Source organism: Eurytemora carolleeae, unplaced genomic scaffold (assembly GCF_000591075.1).
Source record: "Eurytemora carolleeae unplaced genomic scaffold, Eaff_2.0 scaffold164, whole genome shotgun sequence".
NCBI classification, from domain to species: Eukaryota; Metazoa; Arthropoda; class Copepoda; order Calanoida; family Temoridae; genus Eurytemora; species Eurytemora carolleeae.
This window is the reverse complement of record NW_019396218.1, coordinates 147,456-168,020: the sequence shown is the minus strand read 5'-3', so window position 1 is coordinate 168,020 and position 20,565 is coordinate 147,456. Positions and strand designations below refer to the sequence as shown.

Sequence of the window (20,565 nt, the reverse complement as noted above, 5' to 3'; positions counted from 1 at the left end):
TTAAAAAGTAATAGTTTATCAAATATGAAGGTTTAAAGCTCATTCCTGAAGGGAGGCTTTAAAATGTCATGTTAAATACTTTTTGATCTCATATATTTGTAAGTCATGCAGATCCAAAAATCTAAAATTCAACCAAGAATTAATTATACCTTTCATATAAGCTTGAGGTTTACAAGCAATCCATTTCTTTTTTCTTTTTTTTTCTCATAATAGAAACAAAGAGAATAGAATATATACAAAGAGAATAGAATATATATTAGAGGGGAATTTAGAGAATCTCTCGATATGAATTTTTTAAGTCCCTTTCAGCCTGAAAGGGAGTTCAAAGTGTACAAATCATGTAAATGTTCACAAATTATATGCAGTAGAGTACATAAATACAGTATGTTTCCTAGACTATCCATTTCAATTTCGAATTTTTTAAAACTGTTAAATGAACTTAATAAAATGAATTAGGTGAATAAAAAACATCATTTGCTTTATAGTTATAACGGACAATCATCGTTTCTAAAGTGAAAGGCATAGTAGAGTCTATGTGAAATGATCTTTGGTCAATTATGAAACCAGCCTATTTCATAATTTGGTTTTCTTTTAATAATAATTTTAGATTTTCTATAAAATGATATTCCAGGACCCAAAAGGTTATATAGCATAAATATGTGAAGTACACCTGCAGTATGGAAACAGTACAACAAAATGGCCGTTTTACACTTTTTTCTAGTAAATTCCACTCTAATATATATTCTATTCTCTTTGAGTAGAAATCTTCCGGATTTTTTTATGCGAAAAGTCTCCCTTTTTGGCCAATTCTGAATTATTTTTTCCACCGGAGAAAAACCCTTTTTTCCCTTTTTTGGCTTTTTCTTTTTGCTTTAAATTTTATGTTTTATAGGTGAAAATTCAATCCATTGCAACTACGTTTGTAAAAATATTAATTTTTTCTTTATTGTAGTTTTTGTTCATTTTTGCCATTTTGATTAAAATGAAAAGTCAGCAACTACGTTTGAAAAATTATTTGATAAAATTTCTTTTCATTGGAGAGCTTTGCGAAAAGCAGCTGATCATAATAACAGATACAAAAAGATTATGATGGGTGATAATTTTTTCTTCATTAGTTGTCATAAATTATAGATATTACTGTTGATTGAAAAATACAGAATAAAGTTGTTAGGAAGAAGAAGTTTGTTAAATATGTTTTCCTCTTCTTCTATATTTTTCCACCAGAAAAATGACCCATAAAAGATACGTTAATCCTGTTTTTTCATTCCCTCTGGGCCCTGTAATTTTATAGTATAATGATAATTAGAAGCAAAAAAAATAAATGTCGTTTTTGTATATTTGTTTTCGAGTTAGGTTTCTCTAATTACTTGATGAACGCTGTATATCTATAAAATGAAATTTACCTATAAATAAATATATAAAAGTTCATCAATTTTTTAGAAATGTTTAGCCTAGAAAACATGGAAATAAAAACTCTGTTTACTATAGCATGTTTGTGCTACATTAGGAAATTAAACTGAGCATATTATTTTTTCTAGATAATTTTTTTCAACAACATTTCTTCAGACATTTTTGCACAGCTAACAAATTGTGAGATATCCATATTATTATGTTATCTAATTTTAACAAAATGTTTCAGTGAATAGTCGAGTTCACTATAGTAACTTATTATCGGCATTATTATGTGGAATGGGTTTGTTTACAATGCAAAATTTCTTAATAATTTAGGTCTTTTGGGTATGAAAGAAAACAACTTTTTTTTAAAAATCTCTACCAGTGAACCATATTATTAAGTATGCTTACTAAACAATGCCTTCCAGATATTGCCAAAGCTTTTGTATATGACAAAATGTGGCTGCTGTTAACTTATAGTTTGGTTCTCACTGTAGAATGACTTAAATGAGCACTATTCTCTATTCTATTTTTGCATTTAATGCTTTAACTATCAATTAATGCGGGAAAAAAAACTTAATTATTATTTTCACTGTAATTTAAACATATTTAAAACTGCACTATACTTTTAAAATTTTCTGTAATTTTTAGAAAGATAATTGGCTTACTTGCATTATTGATGTCGATAAAAGTAATTAATAATTTCATGTTTATAAGAGTTATTTTTGGAAATTTTGCATTTTATCAACAACAGAGTATGGAAAAATATCATCATTTCAGTTCCATTATTTTTGATTGGAGACCCCCTAGCCCGCTGTCAACAGAGACTCCAAGTTTTCCTCAGAGACTCCCAGATACTCACCGGAGACTCTACTAGTTCACTGAGACCCCTTGTAGTTCCAATGGAGACCCTACATTACTTTTTTAGGATTTCCCCCACCTTTTTTGTTGGAGACACCATTACGTTTAAGGATTAACCCTTTTTGTTTTAGACCACCAGATTTTTATCGGAGACCCCAATACTTTTTCAGTGTATACCTATCAATCATTATTATAAGTAAAACGTGTAGAGAAACAACTTTTCCACATTGGAAATACATTGATTTTTTTCGGGGACCAAAACAAGATAGATAGACCTTTTGCAATGCAATATTTAATTTTAATTTAAAATTTTTTCTAAGGCAGCGCGCAAACTTTATAATAAATAGAAAATTTATACCTAAAAGATCGTATTAGTCAACAAGTTTTCTGCAAAATCATTATCATTCTCTTCTGCTAAATTTTTAGATAATATACATTAAACAAGATTTTCGCTTTTTGCATGACGATTCATGTTTATGCATATTGTTCTATATTTGGGATTTAAAAAAAACATGAAAGTTTATAACTCCAATGTAACAGTCCCCCCCCCCCCGGCCCCCCCATTCTAAAAAACACAATGCAGCTCAGATTTCCTATCGAGCCTTTTAAATTCTCCTTCCTGTGCTATTATTCCTGAAGGAAATATCAGCTGATTAATGTAAACAATGAAGAAAGATTATCGGGCGGTCAGTTTATCAGAGAAAAAGCAGGAATAATGATTTAAAATCCAAGTATTCAATGTTTTATTAAAGGGACTGTCAGCATAATTTGGAGTATATCCTCAACAGGAAAGTTTAATAATATAAAGTCTGCTCCAAGTTGAAATCCTCTGTTTAATTCTCAATTAATGATTGCCTTATTCTTCTCCCAGGCCCAACAAGCTGCCCTTCAACCCTGTGACTGTCGGCGTAATTTAGAGTGACCCTCCAGTTAAAATAGAGAGGCATGTCCGATTGACAACAATACCATTTAAACCTTAATCTAATTAATGATATAAAAGATGAAAATGTAATCTTATTATTTATAAAGTCTTTATTTCTGATCCATTCTTCATGGTTTCTGAATCAAGAAATCCACATGCAAATTTTACACAAGTAATTTTGTTAGCATATTTATTTCTTAAACATTAAATCTCTGTTTAAAGACACAGTAAAATAAATTTCAATTCAACTCAACTCAGCTTATCCACAAAGAACTATAGTGCGCTTGTTTGGATAATGATTAATGAATTGAATTTAAATTGCCAGATTCTTAAATTCACAACGTAACATTTTAAATTAAACTATAGGATTGTTTCCAATATTTTGCCGCACACAATAGGCATAAAAAATTTTCAAAAAACTTTTTTTTAAAGTTCATAACCTATAAAAAAATGCAGTCAACAGTCACAACTATAGATTTTTTGCTTTTAAAGATTCCTTTAATTCTTCAGTAATAAATAATTTAATGGTTAGATTTGCGGAAATGTGGCGGAGTGCCCCTCGAATTCAAATTATATGACATGTTATGGTGAGCTCGTTATTCCCCTTTACGAATTCTCATGAATAGGTATAGTCAATATTTCCCCCGTAACCTAATATTTGTTTAGGGATAAAGAAACACATCAAAACAAGGAGAAAAAAACGCGAAATTAGAAAAAAGTATTAATATTTTTTTCTTTTTTATTCTGCTGAAGTGTAAAAATCAGCACCTCTTTTTTATGTGTTTAATCTTTGATTATTAGGGTTAAAAACCCGAGTATGACCATTGGCCGTCGGTATGCAATGGTTACATTTTGAAACATTTAAAATTTTAGAAATTGTTCAGAAAAAAAACAAAGCAATTATTTTTGTTTTCGCCTTGACGGTTGGTAGTATGCATTAATAAACTGAGTGATTAAACGGAGTGGATTAGTCCACAGTTGCTCTGTTTTGTTACAACCATAGTGTTTAATGTTTGCTTTAGTGTATTATCTAGTAATCATAGTTAGAGAGCAGAGCGTCTGAAGGAATTGAGTCTTTGTCACAAACTAAAATGTTCTAATCATAGATCTTACAGAATTCCCAGTTAAAAAATCTAAGGTCTCAGACATTGGTTGGAAAGTTATGGGAATAAGAATTAAAAGATTGTGACAAAGACTTGCAATTCCTTTATATATATGTTAGTGTATGTATGTATGTTACTTGGATCTATTGCAGGCCAAAATTAAACCTTTGGACAAGCCTAAAGCATTTTTCATGGCCAAGTCTTTAGAAATGTTTACCACAAATATAATTATGTTTTTCATGACCAAGCGGATAGAAGGGTTTACCATGGACAAGATAATAGAAGTGTTTACCATGTAGACTAGAATGCGTAGATCTAAAAGAAAAGACAAGAAAACAGATGTTTGATCAGATAAAAAGAAGATAAAATGGTCGGAGAAAAAAAATTCACTGCTCTTTTTAAATTTTGTGATAAAAATAAATTGTTTAAAAAATAGGAAGTTATCTTGGGCCTTATTTCGTTATTACTCGATCGCTAAATATTAAACTTAGCAAGAATAAAATTTGTTGCATTATACATTTGTTGCATGTACAAGATAATAGAAGTGTTTACCATGTACAAGATAATAGAAGTGTTTACCATGTACAAGATAATAGAAGTGTTTACCATGGACAAGATAATAGAAGGGTTTACCATGGACAAGATAATAGAAGGGTTTACCATGGACAAGATAATGTTTACCATGTACAAGATAATAGAAGTGTTTACCATGTACAAGATAAAAGAAGTGTTTACCATGTACAAGATAATAGAAGTGTTTACCATGTACAAGATAATATGAAGTGTTTTCCATGGACAAGATAATAGAAGGGTTTACCATGGACAAGATAATAGAAGTGTTTACCATGGACAAGATAATAGAAGGATATACCATGGACAAGATAATAGAAGTGTTTACCATGTACAAGATAATAGAAGGGTTTACCATGTATTTTTAAGACTAGAATGCGTAGATCTAAAAGAAAAGACAAGAAAACAGATGTTTGATCAGATAAAAAGAAGATAAAATGGTCGGAGAAAAAAAAATCACTGCTCTTTTTAAATTTTGTGATAAAAATAAATTGTTTAAAAAATAGGCAGTTATCTTGGGCCTTATTTCGTTATTACTCGATCGCTAAATATTAAACTTAGCAAAAATAAAATATGTTGCATTGAGGCCAAACCAAAATCATCATATCAAATATTAGCCAAAATAAATGTTTGATTTGGCCAAGACACACTGCGCATGGCCAAGTTAAAAATTGAATTCCCAGGAAATCTGATCAATGAAGAGACACTTGTTTATTTATCGAATTCAAACTGTTGCAGTTAGTGTCAATATCTTCTACCTGTCATTTCTGAGTTTTATATTAACAAGTCTAAAATATTCACATATATACCCAAAAAAATTATCATTTTAAATCTAAAATTATAAAAATATTAAAAGCGATTTTTGTTACAAATGTAAAGATACTATTTAAAAAGTTTTAGCAGAAAAAAAGTCAAAGAAAAAGAAACGTAAATAAAAAATATCAATTTATTTATTTGGAAATTGGGAACATCTACAAATATGCATTAGTGCACAAGTATCAGTAAAAATTTTATTTTTAGAACTAAATAAATGTGTACAAAATGAAAAGTAATACTCGGATTAAAGATTTTTAAGGGATTGAAATGTAATTTCAATAAACATACAATTAGAAAATATCGATTATTAACAATGGTTATACATTGTATAAAATATAGATATCTGAGAGTAATTCATACGAAATGATAGGATCATGAAAGGTCTTTATTTCAAATTCCGGACTTCTGCAGTAATTAACTGAATGCTTTTGCCCAAGAGCACATTTTATCCAGACCGATGTCTTTCTTTTACTCATAATAATAAAAAACAGTGATAACCAGAAAAATTATTATGACGACATTATAGTGATACTTACGCGGATTTGATGTTATTACAAAACAAATAGTTTTACTAGTAAAGTATTAAATCACGTATTCAGTTTAATGGGTCTGTTTTTACTGCACAACTGCTGAATGCTTCATGTTCATTAGACTATTTAAAGTGGTAACTTGAGTCTAAAAGTCTTAACTTGAGTCTAAAAGTCTTAACTTGAGTCTAAAAGTCATAACTTGAGTCTAAAGTCGTCTTCCAATTCCAGAGTATTCTGACTCTCACTGTAGATACGATTTCTCTCTTACAATTTATCGAATAAGTTGTTGTAGTAAATTTTCAATAAATTTTGACTTAAAATTACGTTGACAATCCCTTTAAGAACCCTAAAATGTGAAGAATGTTGAATTCTTTTCCATCTTTAAAATCATCCTCAGAATATCCGGTCACCAATACTACTCAAGGTTTGTACAGGGTAACCTGCAGAAGATGTTTAATTTATTCGTTTTAGGATTTTTCAATGCTTAGTCTATTGATAGATTGATATCAAATTACCCATACGTAATCGTATTTTGAAATTAAAATGGAATTTTAAGACCGATCCGATCAAGGGATAAAACCGATAAGGGGGTTAACTATGCTCGGTTTAATCTCGTAATCTGTTTGATCCCTTGATTGATTTAATCGTTGATCAGTTTAACCATATGATTGGTCTATCACCTTGATCGGTTTAACCCTATGATTGGTTTACCTCTTTGATCGGTTTAACGTCCCCCATGATTAGTTTAACACCTTGATCGGTTTAATCCCTTGATTGGTTTAATCCCTTGATTGGTTAAACCCCTTGATTGGTTTGATTCTCTTTTAGTTCCGTGCCTGGGGGTAACTTGTCAACAGCTAGAACCAGTTTTTTGGCTTTTCCCTATCATATCAGAGGTATTATACTGCATTTTATTGTATTGTATTATATTGTATTGTATTGTATTGTATTNTATAATTTGTTCTATTAATTTGTTTCTCTATGTGGTTGGTTAATTTGTATTCATTTGTATTTTAATTAGTTCATAATCATTGTATTATTATCAGGTTATAGTCATTTATTATTAGTATACATATGTGTAGGGATGTTAACGTTTTCATTTTTCAGAAAAACGATCGTTTCGTTATGAAAACGACGAAGAAAAATCGAAAACGAAACGATCGTTTTTAAAAACGATCGTTTTTTTTAAAAATTTCGTTTTTTAAAAATGGTCGTTTTTCAAAACGCTCGTTTTTAAAAACGATCATTTTTCAAAACGATCGTTTTTTATAAAATTCGTCGTTTCGTTAACGATCTTTGGTTATGAATGCCAGAAAGGCAATATCTCAACCAGACTTAAGTTTAAAACATTAAATCATTTATGACGTACAACGTACTGCAAGTCTACAGAATATCATGTTTACATTCTTTTTGCTACATATATACATATGTGTATTTTGATTTGGTGATGACCATTTTATTAATGGCTTTATTTTTCATCAAAGCATTCAAACGAAATGAGCTTTTGCACAAACCCAAATTTTCTCATCCCTATATCTTTGAAACCTTTGATATTTCAAACTTAGCTATAGCTTCTTTGATCTAACAGGATTAATAGTTTGAATTCTACGGCATTTATATATGATAAAGAACTTAGTTCCTTGAAGTACTCTTTTGATGATTACTTTATGTTCATTAGTTTTAGGCCCTTTTTATTTTTATAAGTTCGAGAAACACGTGGAGCAGCTTTGAGCCGAGTGAATCGAATTTACAGCCATCTTTTAGCGGCGGACTTTCTTGTTGTACTTGGATACCTCCCTCTAGGTCAGTTCTTTGAAACAGTTTATTTTTTATCCAAACTCTCGATCAAAAGCTATTTTTTTATTGAAACTATCAATCAAGAGTTATTTTTTTTTATCAAAACTCAAAATCAAGAGTTTTTTATCAATCTCTCGATCAAGAGCTACTTTTTAACTAAACAATAACTCTTAATATTATAAGAGTTATTTCTTTTATAGAAACTCTGATCAATAGTTATTTTTTTATTGAGACTCTACTTCAAAAGTTACCCTTTTTTGAAACTCTAGGTCAAGAGTTATTTTTTATTAAATCTCTAGATCAAGAGTAATGTTCCGTTAAAAACTATTGTTCAAGAGTTATTTTCTAATGAGTCATTTGATCAAAAGGTATCTTTTTCATTTATACAAAAAAAATCAAAAGTTTTTTAAATTGACATTTTTGATCAAGAGTTAATTGTTGATAAAACTCTAGATCAAGAGTTATTTTTTTATTAAAACTAAATATCAAGAGTTTTTCTTTTAATTCTAGATCAAGGGCTATTTTTTATTAAAACATTTAAATCAATTCTTTTGATCATTCTTTGATCCCCTTTTTGCGCCTTTCTTAATGAAAAAACTTTTGATCAAGAATTTTCATAATTTTTACAGAATACTTCAATTTACTCCCTTCCCTTTTTTTATTCTATTTGGGAAAACATTACCTGCGTGTAAATTCTTTTGAAGTCGGAAACTGATTTTTTCACATTTTTCCTCTGAAGCTTGAAGAAAATTTTGTAGATAATTTCCCCGTCTTTCAGAGGTCAAAACTTTTGTGTGAAAAAGCGCTGATCTACAGCGCTTGATCTTAATATTCACTGTGACATTTTAATCCCTCAATTTTAGTTATCCCTACAGCCATAGGCTCGAACCATAGGATTTCAAAGCGGAATTTATTCAATCTTTGGGAGTGCGAAAAATTCGGAGAAATTCTTGATTCTAGTATTCACTGCACGAAGTTTTCCATTCAGTTTATTTATATATATAAAGTAGTAATCTCTGTTTGTCCAATCATAACTAATAAACCTCGGACCGATTTGTCTAAAATTTTGATTGGGGAACCACGGGAGTAGTTTGGTTTAAAGATTTTAGCTGAGCGGGTCCACTTTTTTAGAGAAGAATAGCTAATATCGTAATTTAACACTAAGTGCAAGTGTAAACGGCGGGAGAAACTATGGAGTACCCTAGGCAATGCTGGGTTCCCTAGCTAGGTTTTAATAAATCAAGATATTTTTAGAAATATACTTTACGCATACAAGAGGGAGTTTAGCTGCCTGTAGACTAATCAAGTTTTTTGGATTCATGGCTTTTTATGCTGGATGCTTTCTTCTTCTTCTCCTAGCCACAGATAGGTAAAATGCTGACCAAAAGTTAAAAGCTTTCCGCAAAAATCGATCAGAGTTTTTCCAATTACTCCAATTAAAAGATAGATAGAAGCTTTATGTTTTGGAATCCTGTGCAAAACATTTTTTAATGATTCTCATGTTTTTGAAATGATCTATAAGGTTTATAGAAAATTTAGATGAATAAGCTGTTGACTTTGGTCCCTCTTTTTTTTCAAAATACACTGCAGTGCAGTTACGCCCTAGGCTGAGAGTGTGCAAGTAAGACATCACCTTAAAAAAATTAAAAAATTTTAGAAGGTGACTGAAAAAGAAATTAAGATTATAGTCCGCATATTTTAGAAATAGCGTTTAGTAAAATTGAAGATAACTTTGTTTTTCTAGCTTGAAAAATATGGTAGAATGCAATTGCACAAGTCATTTTTGAAGAAAGTCCAAGGTTGAAAATAATCATTTAAAAAATTTAACCATGGATCTTGGATTTATAACTCATGCTTAATCAGACGTAACTTTTAAGTATATCATTGTGAATCAGACACGACATTTTAGTAATATGAGGGTCACTTAAAATTACGACAATAGACCCTTTTAGAATATTGTGTGGAAAGAATGTGTTATTTATTTGTTTATTTTTAGACTTAATTGCTCGCTTTTACAAATGTTTATCTAGGTTCAAGCTCGAAAAAAATCGTTAAAAAGTTTTAAAAATAAAAAATTTTAATTAATTAGTTGTGAATTTTTATTTATCCCTTTAAATTAGGCAAAGTCCAAATACTGGAGTTAAACATTTTCCAATGTAAACACAATTAATTCTGAACATATATCGGGGATTCAAGGAAAGTACTTTTAGAATGTTTACTCCAAAAAACACCTGATCCCAGTAAACCCATTTTTAAGGGAAACCTGATTTGGTATGGTCCCATGGGCGTTTTCTGTCCAAAAATCACATTTTCGTAAATTTTATAAAGGTATTGAGTCTTCGCCACACCCAAAATTTTCCAATTTATATATCTTTATATATCTTTATGACTTTTGATATTTCAATTATTTGATTTAACAAAATTCAGAAATTGAAATTAACGACATTGGGTTGCAAAGATAGAGTAATCAGATAGTTAGAGTTTGTGGAAAAGACTCAATTCCTTTATAAAAATTTTAATTTTTGTTTATGAAAATTGGAAAAATATGTGGTTATTTTTTTTTTTGAAAAAAAAGCTAAATATTTTATTAAATCTTAGGTACATTGCCATATCTAAACCTCTGAAGCACCTGACTAATAGGTAAAGTAGTATTTATAAACTATAAACACTTTATATCTATAAAACGTAATTAGAATAAAAACCTAAAGCGACAAGCAATAGTGATAAAATCATAAATATTTTGTAATATTATGTCTAATCTATAAAATGAAAAACTTCGTTTTCTATTCTTATATTGAAGAAAATCTTCATAATAAGGACTAAGAGACATGATTTTCAAGCGATACTGACTTCTCAAAGATTTACAAATTTCCCCATGTTTATATATATATACAAGCAATTTGCGGATTTATGTGATAGAAGACAAGGAACCAAAGTGACATAATTTATCTCCTTTAAATATAGACAAAAATAGAGATGGGTGGGATCGGCTTTTTCATTCGTTTTTGAACGGCACATTTCGTTTGTGTTTTTTTCAATTGTTAAACGAAAATTGGTTCGTTCGTTCTTTAAAATATCGTTCATTTAAATCATTTTCCCTATATTTCCCTCGTTTTTTCAGTGAACGAAATTGTGCAGTAACATCATTAATTCAGTAAAATCGTAAGTTTTGTAAAAAAAAACGATCGTTTTTTAAAAAGTTTATTCCAAAAAAACGTTTGTTCAGTGAAAAACAATAGTTTTTTCAAGTTCATAACATAAATTTTGACCAATTTTTAAAGGACTTGAAAACAAAGAAAATTATAATTTATAATTCAGGTATAGAAAAATCTTGTCTGGGTCTCTTTGGACTTTGTGGACAGTTTCATTTATTATCGGAATCTGGCAGGTGGGGAAACTAGAATTTAAAATATTATATTATTTGATTTATATTTCAAATACAAACATGTATTAATGGCAAAGTTTAAATTTGTTTATAAGTTTTTTGAATATATAAAAATATTAAAAGAAATATGCAAAAGTATATACAACAATTTTTTTTCCTTAGTTTTTAAACATAATTTTTAGGAAATCAATGGAGATCAAAGAAAAACATGTTTCTTCTGTCTAAAACCTATTTTTCTTCACACTTCTTAAATCCGATTTTTTCCATATTGGTATAAAATCTACATTTCTTATGCTTGTAAGCTGTAAATTCATCTACGAAGAATGCCAACAACATACCGCCAATTAACTTTAAATGTAAAAAAATATGCATCTTTTAAAAAAAAATATTTCGACAACCTCTATTGTAGTAACCACCTACTCCATAAAAAGTTCTTGAATGTATCTATCCAGGTACAAGCCGTCCGATATCAAACTCAACCAAGACTGAATCCTAGGCTCTAAATGCCACAAAGGGACACAAGCGTAGCTATCCAGCAAGCTATTATCAACCAGGACACAACCTACCTGGCTCTACATGCCTCACAGGGACACAAACGTAGCTATCCAACAAGCTATTAGTTCAGTGCTCTAAATGCCACACAGGGACACAAGCCTAGCTATACAAAAAGCTATTCATCGATCCCAAATGATTGGGACAATCCGATGCTCTAAATACCACACAAGGACACAGTCTTAGCTCTATAAAAAGCTATTCATAGGGCTGGGCAGTTCCGACTCTTTAAAATCGTTCCGTTCGTTCTAGAATAGGCCTTCACCTAGATTGTTCTTTTTTCTCTAAGTCTTGAAAAAGTTGGAAAAAGCCCCCGGGAAAATGGCTTTGATTAACTCCACTTTATGCCAGTTAATTTTTAGTATTGTTTACCATGCTTATTTTTAGGCGTTTGTTCACAATGTTGGGCCCTCCTATGATGTACCATCTTACAACTTGTGCGGAGCAAAAGTATAATTTCAAATATATTAAATAAATATTTTTTTTTCTTGTATTCAAAAATTGATATTGTTCAATGGACATTTTTGCCAAACTTTAAAAATTTAAAATTTCACTAAGGCTATTTGCTTTATAATAGTTAATATTTCAAGCTATGCTTATAGATCAAGCAATCAAAGTTTAAGATATCAAAGGTTTCAAACATAAAGGGAGTAGAGAATTAGCGAATACTGTCGTTGTTCGCTAGAATGGTTTCACATAGAACGTGCTGACACTCAACAGTCCGTACAGACTAAACTTTTAGCTTTTTTTTCGTTTTTATTTTTGTAAATACAGACAACTTTGTAATATTTTTTTCAATTTTGATGTACCCCTTTGAAGGAGAAGAGGTATTAAAGTATTAAATTAAGGCAATACTGTAAATTCTTAATTCTGGCAATTTCAAATTTTGTTAAGACCTATGTACACTTTTGTTTAAATCTTTTATGAATTTTTTTGATTGGTAAATAAGACATTATTTATTTTTCAGGCGTCCATAGCCACATCTATCTTTACTCCGCTAACAGCTCTCTTCTGCATAATCCCGTTTCTGTTTACTGTCACCATCAATATCATCATCTCAGTTAAACTAGTAATCCTTTAAATACATTAATCCATCAATATCATCATCTCAGTTAAACTAGTAATCCTTAATTATATCAATTGGGGGTATGTGAATAAAATCCGTTTCTAAAATAGGACATTTTTGAATAGGATATTATTGATTAAAAAAGTACATACAGCGATAACCTAAAAACAGTGAAATGGACTTTTGTCATTTGAAATTGTTAAAACTGATAAATATTTTTTAAATGGTGGGGATTTTTTTATAAATCAATTAATTAAACATAACAAAAGTTTCAGCCACATTCAATATGAAAAGAACGAAAGAAGACGACAATATATTTTTCTTCAGATTCGTCGGGAGAAAGAACGTATTGGTGCGGGATGCCCTGGTTGCAGGCTTCAGGGGGGATTCTGTACAAATCATCTAAACATCAGGTAAAAATAGAATATTCTTTTTGAAAAGAATGAAAAGTAATGCCTGAAAAGGAGCCCTCTGTAGTGACTGTAGTGGGTGTCAGCCAATCGAGATTCCAAACAAATTATCGCAACAAAAAAAGTTACAATTCTAAATATCCAAATCTCATCAGAGGCTCAAATATGGTTGGTTGCACTTAAAATTGTCTTCAATTTTTTAAGATTTAAGCTGGTACTCATTTGAAACTGTTTTTTGGGGGATTTGAGACACGGCTTAAATTCGGACACAGTATTCTAATTGTTTTTCTAGTTATGTTTTTAAATGTATAATGGATTCTTCCTTTTTAATAGTCAATATATAATTTTATCAGTAAACAAACGTCATAAACTGGATATAAGTCAGCTGATTTTTATTTGTTAATATTCTTGAATTATACTTGTGACTGTGTACCACTTGGTAAACCGGATATAAGTCAGCTGATTTTTAATAAATAATGCTCCTGAATTATACCTGCAAACCACTCGATAAACCGGATATAGTCACCTGATTTTAATAGTTAATATTCTTGAAATATACTAGTAAACCTCGTGGTAAACCGGATATAAGTCAGCTGATTTTTGATAGTTAATATTCTTGAATTATACCAATAACTCATGTGATAAACCAGGTATAAGTCAGATGATTTTAATAGTTGATATTCTTGAATTTTACTAGTAAACCACGTGATAAACCGGATATAAGTCAGCTGATTTTTATTATTTAATATTCTTGAATTATACTTGCAGCTGTATACCACATGGTAAACCGGATATAAGTCAGCTGATTTTTAATAAATAATACTCCTGAATTATACCTGCAAACCACGTGATAAACCGGATATAAGTCAGCTGATTTTAAGAGTTAATATTCTTGAATTTTACAGTAAACCACGTGATAAACCGGATATAAGTCAGCTGATGAAGATGAAATCTGTTCGTATGACCGTAATTGTTGCTTTCTGTTTGTTTGTATCGCAGGTATATGTATATTTTATAATTTTTACTGTCATGTTTCCCTATATTCATGGTTCCCTGCAACTGTTAACTTGTTTTTTTCTTTGTCAAATCAATAAATAAGCCATTAAACATCTAAATTTATGACTTAAATTAGTTGTTTTTCATACCCTTATAATCATCATATTTAAGCCTACCATGATTGGGAGATTTTTTGTTTTATTTTTTCCCTAAATAACTTAAAAACGGTAGACATCAGAACGCAGGGATAGGGTTTCAGGTCGTTTTTAGTCTCATCCTTTGTGGTTAAACTTGTATACAGGGTTAACCACAAAGGATGAGACTGTAAAGACGACCTGAAATTCTGTTAATAATTCGATTCCAAGTTCTCCTTGAATATAGCCTTTTTATGGCCTTTTTTATGATTGGGTAAAGAAAGAATCAAGCTTACAGTTGCAAGGAATTACAAATATAAGGAAACAGACAGTGTAAATTTCATACATTCTCTGAATTTTTATCCTGTATATGTATAAATATTCTTTTTCTAAAACATTTTACCAAAAATTACTAGCATCAAAATCCTTTGCAAATTTTTTAACTAGGAGAAAGAAAGAAGATAATTATTTCAAAATTTTCTAGTTACTATATACTACAGTGATAACAATGGAATAGGAAGACGACATTACAACATTACTTAAGTGTATTTAATGTTGTTACAAAGCAAAAAGTTTAACTAGACACTTTTAAAATCACTAATTTAGTGAAATGGGTCTCACAATTGCATTGTCTCATGCTCATAGGATTTTTTAAAGTTATAACTTGATTTTAAAAGTCGTCAACATATTTTAGAGTTTTCTGGTTATCCCTGTATGTTTTACACAAAACCATCAAGTTTAAGTTTTAAATGAAAATTCATATTTTATCACTTTTGCCATCGATTTAGGCTCCTGTTTGCATTCTTTATACCTTGGCGTGGAAAAACCCTAAATCTATTGGTAAGAGATTCCAATATTTTTGATTTACTAAAATATAAAACTCAAATAGGCTATACTGATGACCAGGAAAACATCAATAAGATACAGGGTGTCCCAAAAAACATGGGAATTTAGTGACGAATTCGATATCGTCTTTGTTATGAATTAGCATTGTAATACCTAATTTCAAAATATTATTATGTCTGCTAGAGTTTATTCTTGTATTGTTCCCCTTCTCCACGGATCTCTCATACAAAGGTAGAATTTATAGAAGACGACATTTCAACCGAGGACTGTATTTTGAGACATTTAACAACAAAGAGTGGACGGAAAAGAACGCTCTAAATTACGAAATAAAAAAATCGCTTCTTTGGCAGAAAAAGTTTGACAACGGCAAAATGAGGGATTTTTGTTGAAGATAAGCGATCTTTGTCGAATATAAGCGAAATTTTTGTCACTTATTTGGCAGCCGTTCCACTTTTGCTGCCAATAAGTGATTTTTTGTTTTGTTATTTTCAATGTATTATATAAAATTTACAGTTTGCAAAAGTTAATCATGGGAAAGTTTTTCAAGAGTCTCCTAGGAGACATCTCGAAAAATTTGACAGTCAGCAGAAGATTAAAAAATGATTATCCAATTTTTAGCAAATCCTTGCCAAATTTTATTTTTATTTTTGGAAATGGAACAATGGAATAATTTGATTATACAGATAGTGATATATTTTGTACTCAACAAACGGTAAAAAAATCTTGAATGGTCTTAATTTAACCGGTACACCTTAATTCCAAATGAAAAGTAAGACGACTGCACTTAAGGTCTTAACTTGTGTGAATGAACTGAATGGTAAAAACATATGCTTTTATCATTTTTCAAAACCATGATGATTGATTGATTGATTGATTGAAAAATTCATAATTTATGATAAATGATTGAAAGTTCAGAACTACTGATTGCTTATAATAATTGATTGATTGTTCAATTCTACTGATTTATTTTGATAATTGATTGATTCTTCAAATATATTGATTGATTTTGATAATTGATATTTTGGAAAAAAATGCAGATTGATTATAATAATTGATTGATTGTTCAATTCTGCTGATTTATTTTGATAATTGATTGATTGTTTAAATATATTGATTGATTTTGATAATTGATATATTGGTCGAAACTACAGATTGGTTATAATAATTGATTGATTGTTTAATTCTACTGATTTATTTTGATAATTGGTTGATTGTTCAAATATATAGATTGCTCATGATAATTGATTAATTGATTTATTCTGTTTAGATATCAGCACAATCAGAACTCATTTCGTCTCTCCTTCTCCCGGCACTCTTCTGTTCCTTATCTAATCAATCAATAAACTATATATTGATTATTATTTACTATTTTGGATGATTATTGATTATTTGATCATTATTGCTTATAGATCATTTTGATAATATTCATCATATTTTATCATTAATAATTATCATTGATGATTAAATCACATCGATTAATAATGATTATTTTGAACTATGTATATTATTTATTACAGTTAATTTTTAACATATTTAAAGGGATTGTCAAAATGAGCTTTAGAAGTAAAAAGTTTGTTGAAACAATTCAGAATCAATCTATATAATAAAACACAAGATATTTATATATATGTTCATTATAGCTGGCAAAACGGCTGGACCGAATGGGCTGACATTTTTGAGGGAATCCAGGGGTATTCTTGGGGTATCATAGGCTAAAAATTTCAAATTCCACGGGCAACGCCGAGCAGTGGGCACTTCAGCTAGTATCCTTTAACATTTTTAATCGAATAACTGTCTTTTTGACATGTCATAACTATCGGTCGTTTTCTTGCTGCTTTGTGCTTAAAAACAGACCACTCCTCAGCTCAGATTGGCCAATGCATATTTATTAATTATTCTAAATATAATGTGGTGATACTGGTCATTTTAAAATTGTAGGAGTAGGAGAGGTGCGACCAATGTTATCTATTGCTACTGTTTCGAAAACTGTGTCCGATTTATACGAAACCTCTAATATATGTGATATGGTGTTTCAATAGATCATTTCAACAGACTAAATTCAGCAAATACGGAACAAATCTGAAAATTATGATAATCCACTAGGTGCCTATACCCCCTCTTATTTTACCTTTACAGTCCCTTTAATTTGTGTACAGTTCCTTAAAAAATGACAAGAGATGCGATACTTAACAAGTTTCAGTATTATTATTTTCATAAATATTACGGTTTTATAATCATCAGTATTTTTTTCTTTATTGGAAACCTTTCTTTTGAAAAGACCATAATATTACAACTACAAAGCGATATTAATTTTATATTAAATGTGTTATATATATATATGTCTACGTTCTAAATACATATTTTATAATCAAATGATAAAGAATTTAAAGTAATAAAGAAAATAATCAATTCACTGTAATAAGTGTTTTTAAATTTTTGTAAACTATTAGTATTCTCATGGTACTAAATACTTTAAATAACAGTGCAATATGTGTGTAAGGTTTATGAAGAGAAATCAATGTTAGCTAGTTTTATCATAGATTGAAAGGAAGTATGTTAGTTAGGTCTAACATAACAATAGGATTTCTTCTAACATTTTTTTTGCTGAAAATGTGAAGGTTTTGCAATTATAATTCATAATATTATTATTATTTTATATTATAAAGATGTTTTCACACAAAAAGAGATACATATATAAATGGTGTAGTTTGAATTTGTTTAGATATTTTGAATATATAGTTTTACAAAAGAAAAACAAACATGCAAAATTATGCACAAATAGGCCACATTGATCATTACTCATTACATAACATATTTATTATTTCAGTTATTTCGTAATCATAGAATCCTTCAACATATAAATTATTAATTCTTGTATTTAATAGTTCTTGTAAAATCGGAACTTTCCTTGCATGTTTCAATGGGACATCAAAATATTTCAAAATATTTTACTATAAGATCAGACAGATTTACAAAGCGATGGAAAATAAATTTCTGTGTTAAGGACATTTTTGCGTAAATTAGAAATAAATCTAATGCAAAGCTTAGAACTTGCTTCTATAGTCTAATGGAAAGACACACATCTATTGGCTAACATTGTTTATACATGTAAACATTGTGAAATACTTTCAATCAAATACCTATGGCCGGACGGGTATCTCTAAATACATTAAAAAGAATTCTAATAGCAGTATTCCATGTTGTATACAATTTTGAAACACATTATCAATTATGATTTAAAGAACTGTAGAGTTTGTGCACTATTGCATTTAATCATCACTGTCTTGTTCGAATTACCCATAAAGCATAAGTTAAAAACAATAAATATTTTTAAGGCTGAAAGAGGGTGTTAACATGCACTGAAAAGAAATAAAGTATTTTTACTGCTGCAGCGTCCAGAAATGTAATATTTGTAACAATCCGAATTCTTTCATTCATTCATTCTTGGCCACAAACTCAAATTTTACAATCTGATGTTGTGTTCCATAGATATTTTAAACTAAGTTAATTTGATCTAACAGAATTCATGGATGGAAATATCTAAGATCTATGACATTTAATTGCTAAGATATATGGATTAGAATATCAAAGTTTGTGGACTCAAATCCTTTGTCCTCATGTCTCATAAGGAATTTTTTTACTATATAGTGTTAGATCATTATATCAATACAATGAAGACGACTTTTGATTTTAAAGCATCTAATATTCTGTTAACAATATTTCTTTTATTTAATCGGCGTGTCTTTTATTTATAGGACCTGTTTTTGTTTACAGGACGTATTTTATCTAAAGGACGTGTTTTTTGTTTAATAATTGATACAATTTAATGCAATAATAAACTTTTAGACAAAAAGCTAATAACCTTATTACTTACGTGCACCTTATACACACCAAGCACCTAAGAAATATGTAAAAAATAAGCTAGAGTATTAAAAAATCTCTTTTTCCTTTCTTCACTAAATTCTCATATTCTGTTAATTTGAGGTTTAATAAATAAATGTATGTAGAGCAAAGACTATAAACAGATTCAAGATAAGAAAATATGAACTTGCTCAACTAAACAGACTGAGAAGGTAAACTTTATGCGATTTTACCATGGATATGACTTTGTAACCTCGTAGCTCCTTCAGTTTTATCCGGTTATATATCAAACATATTTTATTTTCAACAGGATGAGTTATGATTAAAAATATTTAAGAATTCAATCAATTTAGTTTAGTTTGATGTGATAAAGTTAAGGTTTAAAAAACGAAAGAAGTTTTTGTTTGTCATCTGTTTTTGAAAGACACCATTTTATGTGGTTTAAAGAGTGATGGTTCTCTGTACGAAAAAAATTGTTGTGTCTTAAAAGGATATTTCATCGTTTAAAAAGTACAAAATAAAATAAACTGCTTGGTTCAATTACTAACACTTTTGAAATATTTAAACCCTTCCTGACGACCATATATAGCAATGTTGCGGAAAATTTACAGATTTAAACAAAACACATTGTAATTTTTTCTTGCTCTATGACAATTTGCTCTAGTTCCATTTGCTCTTTAAAATCATTTGCTCTATACGTCATTTGATCTATAACCTAAAAAGACACTGTAAAATAAACTTTATAGGAATTATTGCACTGTATTTCCGCCGTCCAAAAGCAGTATTCTTCTTAAGTATTCTTTATTAGAAAAGGAAAAACTACATAAAATGCGGTGGTAAAAATTCTTATATAAGAAAGGAAATTTTCAGTTCTAAGGCACTAGGGTCGTTCCACTTTGTAAAATTCACAGAATGGACTTTTTAGGAATTACTGAACAAAACTTGACTTTGTAGAGGGACAAAAACACAGTTCCACGATAAGTTAACTGTTGAATGGTGGAGTAAAAAACTTAGAAATTTAAGTCATGACAGTCATTGAATTGTGGGAATTATTTTTTTTTGAAAAATTCGCGAATTATAAAATTTTGCAAATTGAATGAGTTCTCCCAAGGTGATTAAGTTGGCGAGATTACTCAATAATAAGAAGAATAAGACTAACCTAACATGTGGTGAGAATTATTCTAAGAAACATTGAATTTGTAGCTGAAGAAATAGTAATATAATTGTAATATTCACAGAGCAAATGGACCAAGACAGTCATAAATATTGTTTATAGAGCAAATGTTTAGTCATAGATCAAATGACGTATAGAGCAGTTGGCATA

General features: G+C 29.5%; 1 protein-coding gene and 2 long non-coding RNA genes across 4 annotated transcripts; all 3 read left to right on the top strand.

Annotated features, from left to right (window-relative positions):
- The first annotated feature begins 6,456 nt into the window (after window positions 1–6,456).
- On the top strand, window positions 6,457–7,091 carry LOC111698431 (uncharacterized). Its single transcript, XR_002764533.1, has 2 exons — window positions 6,457–6,618; window positions 7,023–7,091. It is a non-coding gene; the product is annotated as an uncharacterized LOC111698431 (long non-coding RNA).
- Window positions 7,092–7,681: 590 nt separating this feature from the next.
- On the top strand, window positions 7,682–15,412 carry LOC111698438 (olfactory receptor 2M4). Of its 2 annotated transcripts, XM_023468782.1 has the most exons (9): window positions 7,717–7,997; window positions 9,246–9,360; window positions 10,590–10,631; window positions 11,310–11,379; window positions 12,316–12,378; window positions 12,896–12,997; window positions 13,322–13,407; window positions 14,310–14,403; window positions 15,323–15,412. In XM_023468782.1, exons 2-9 carry the CDS (start codon window positions 9,311–9,313, stop codon window positions 15,395–15,397), a joined length of 582 nt encoding a protein of 193 aa, XP_023324550.1. In that variant the 5' UTR covers window positions 7,717–7,997; window positions 9,246–9,310; the 3' UTR covers window positions 15,398–15,412. The 2 variants fall into 2 exon arrangements, with proteins under 2 accessions (XP_023324551.1, XP_023324550.1); XM_023468783.1 differs by lacking the exon at window positions 12,896–12,997 and having other exon boundaries at window positions 7,682–7,997.
- Window positions 15,413–15,565: 153 nt separating this feature from the next.
- Window positions 15,566–16,736, top strand: LOC111698437 (uncharacterized). The gene is made up of 2 exons (XR_002764534.1): window positions 15,566–15,611; window positions 16,648–16,736. It is a non-coding gene; the product is annotated as an uncharacterized LOC111698437 (long non-coding RNA).
- Window positions 16,737–20,565: the final 3,829 nt, after the last annotated feature.

Excerpts from the sequence above, each read along its gene's own strand:
- LOC111698438 (XM_023468782.1), top strand. The coding sequence starts at position 9,311 with ATGGCTTTTTATGCTGGATGCTTTCTTCTTCTTCTCCTAGCCACAGAT. Across the intron at positions 9,361-10,589 it reads CTTCTCCTAGCCACAGATAG|GTACATTGCCATATCTAAAC; the intron begins GTAAAATGCTGA and ends ATTAAATCTTAG. Across the intron at positions 14,404-15,322 it reads TCTGTTTGTTTGTATCGCAG|GCTCCTGTTTGCATTCTTTA; the intron begins GTATATGTATAT and ends CCATCGATTTAG.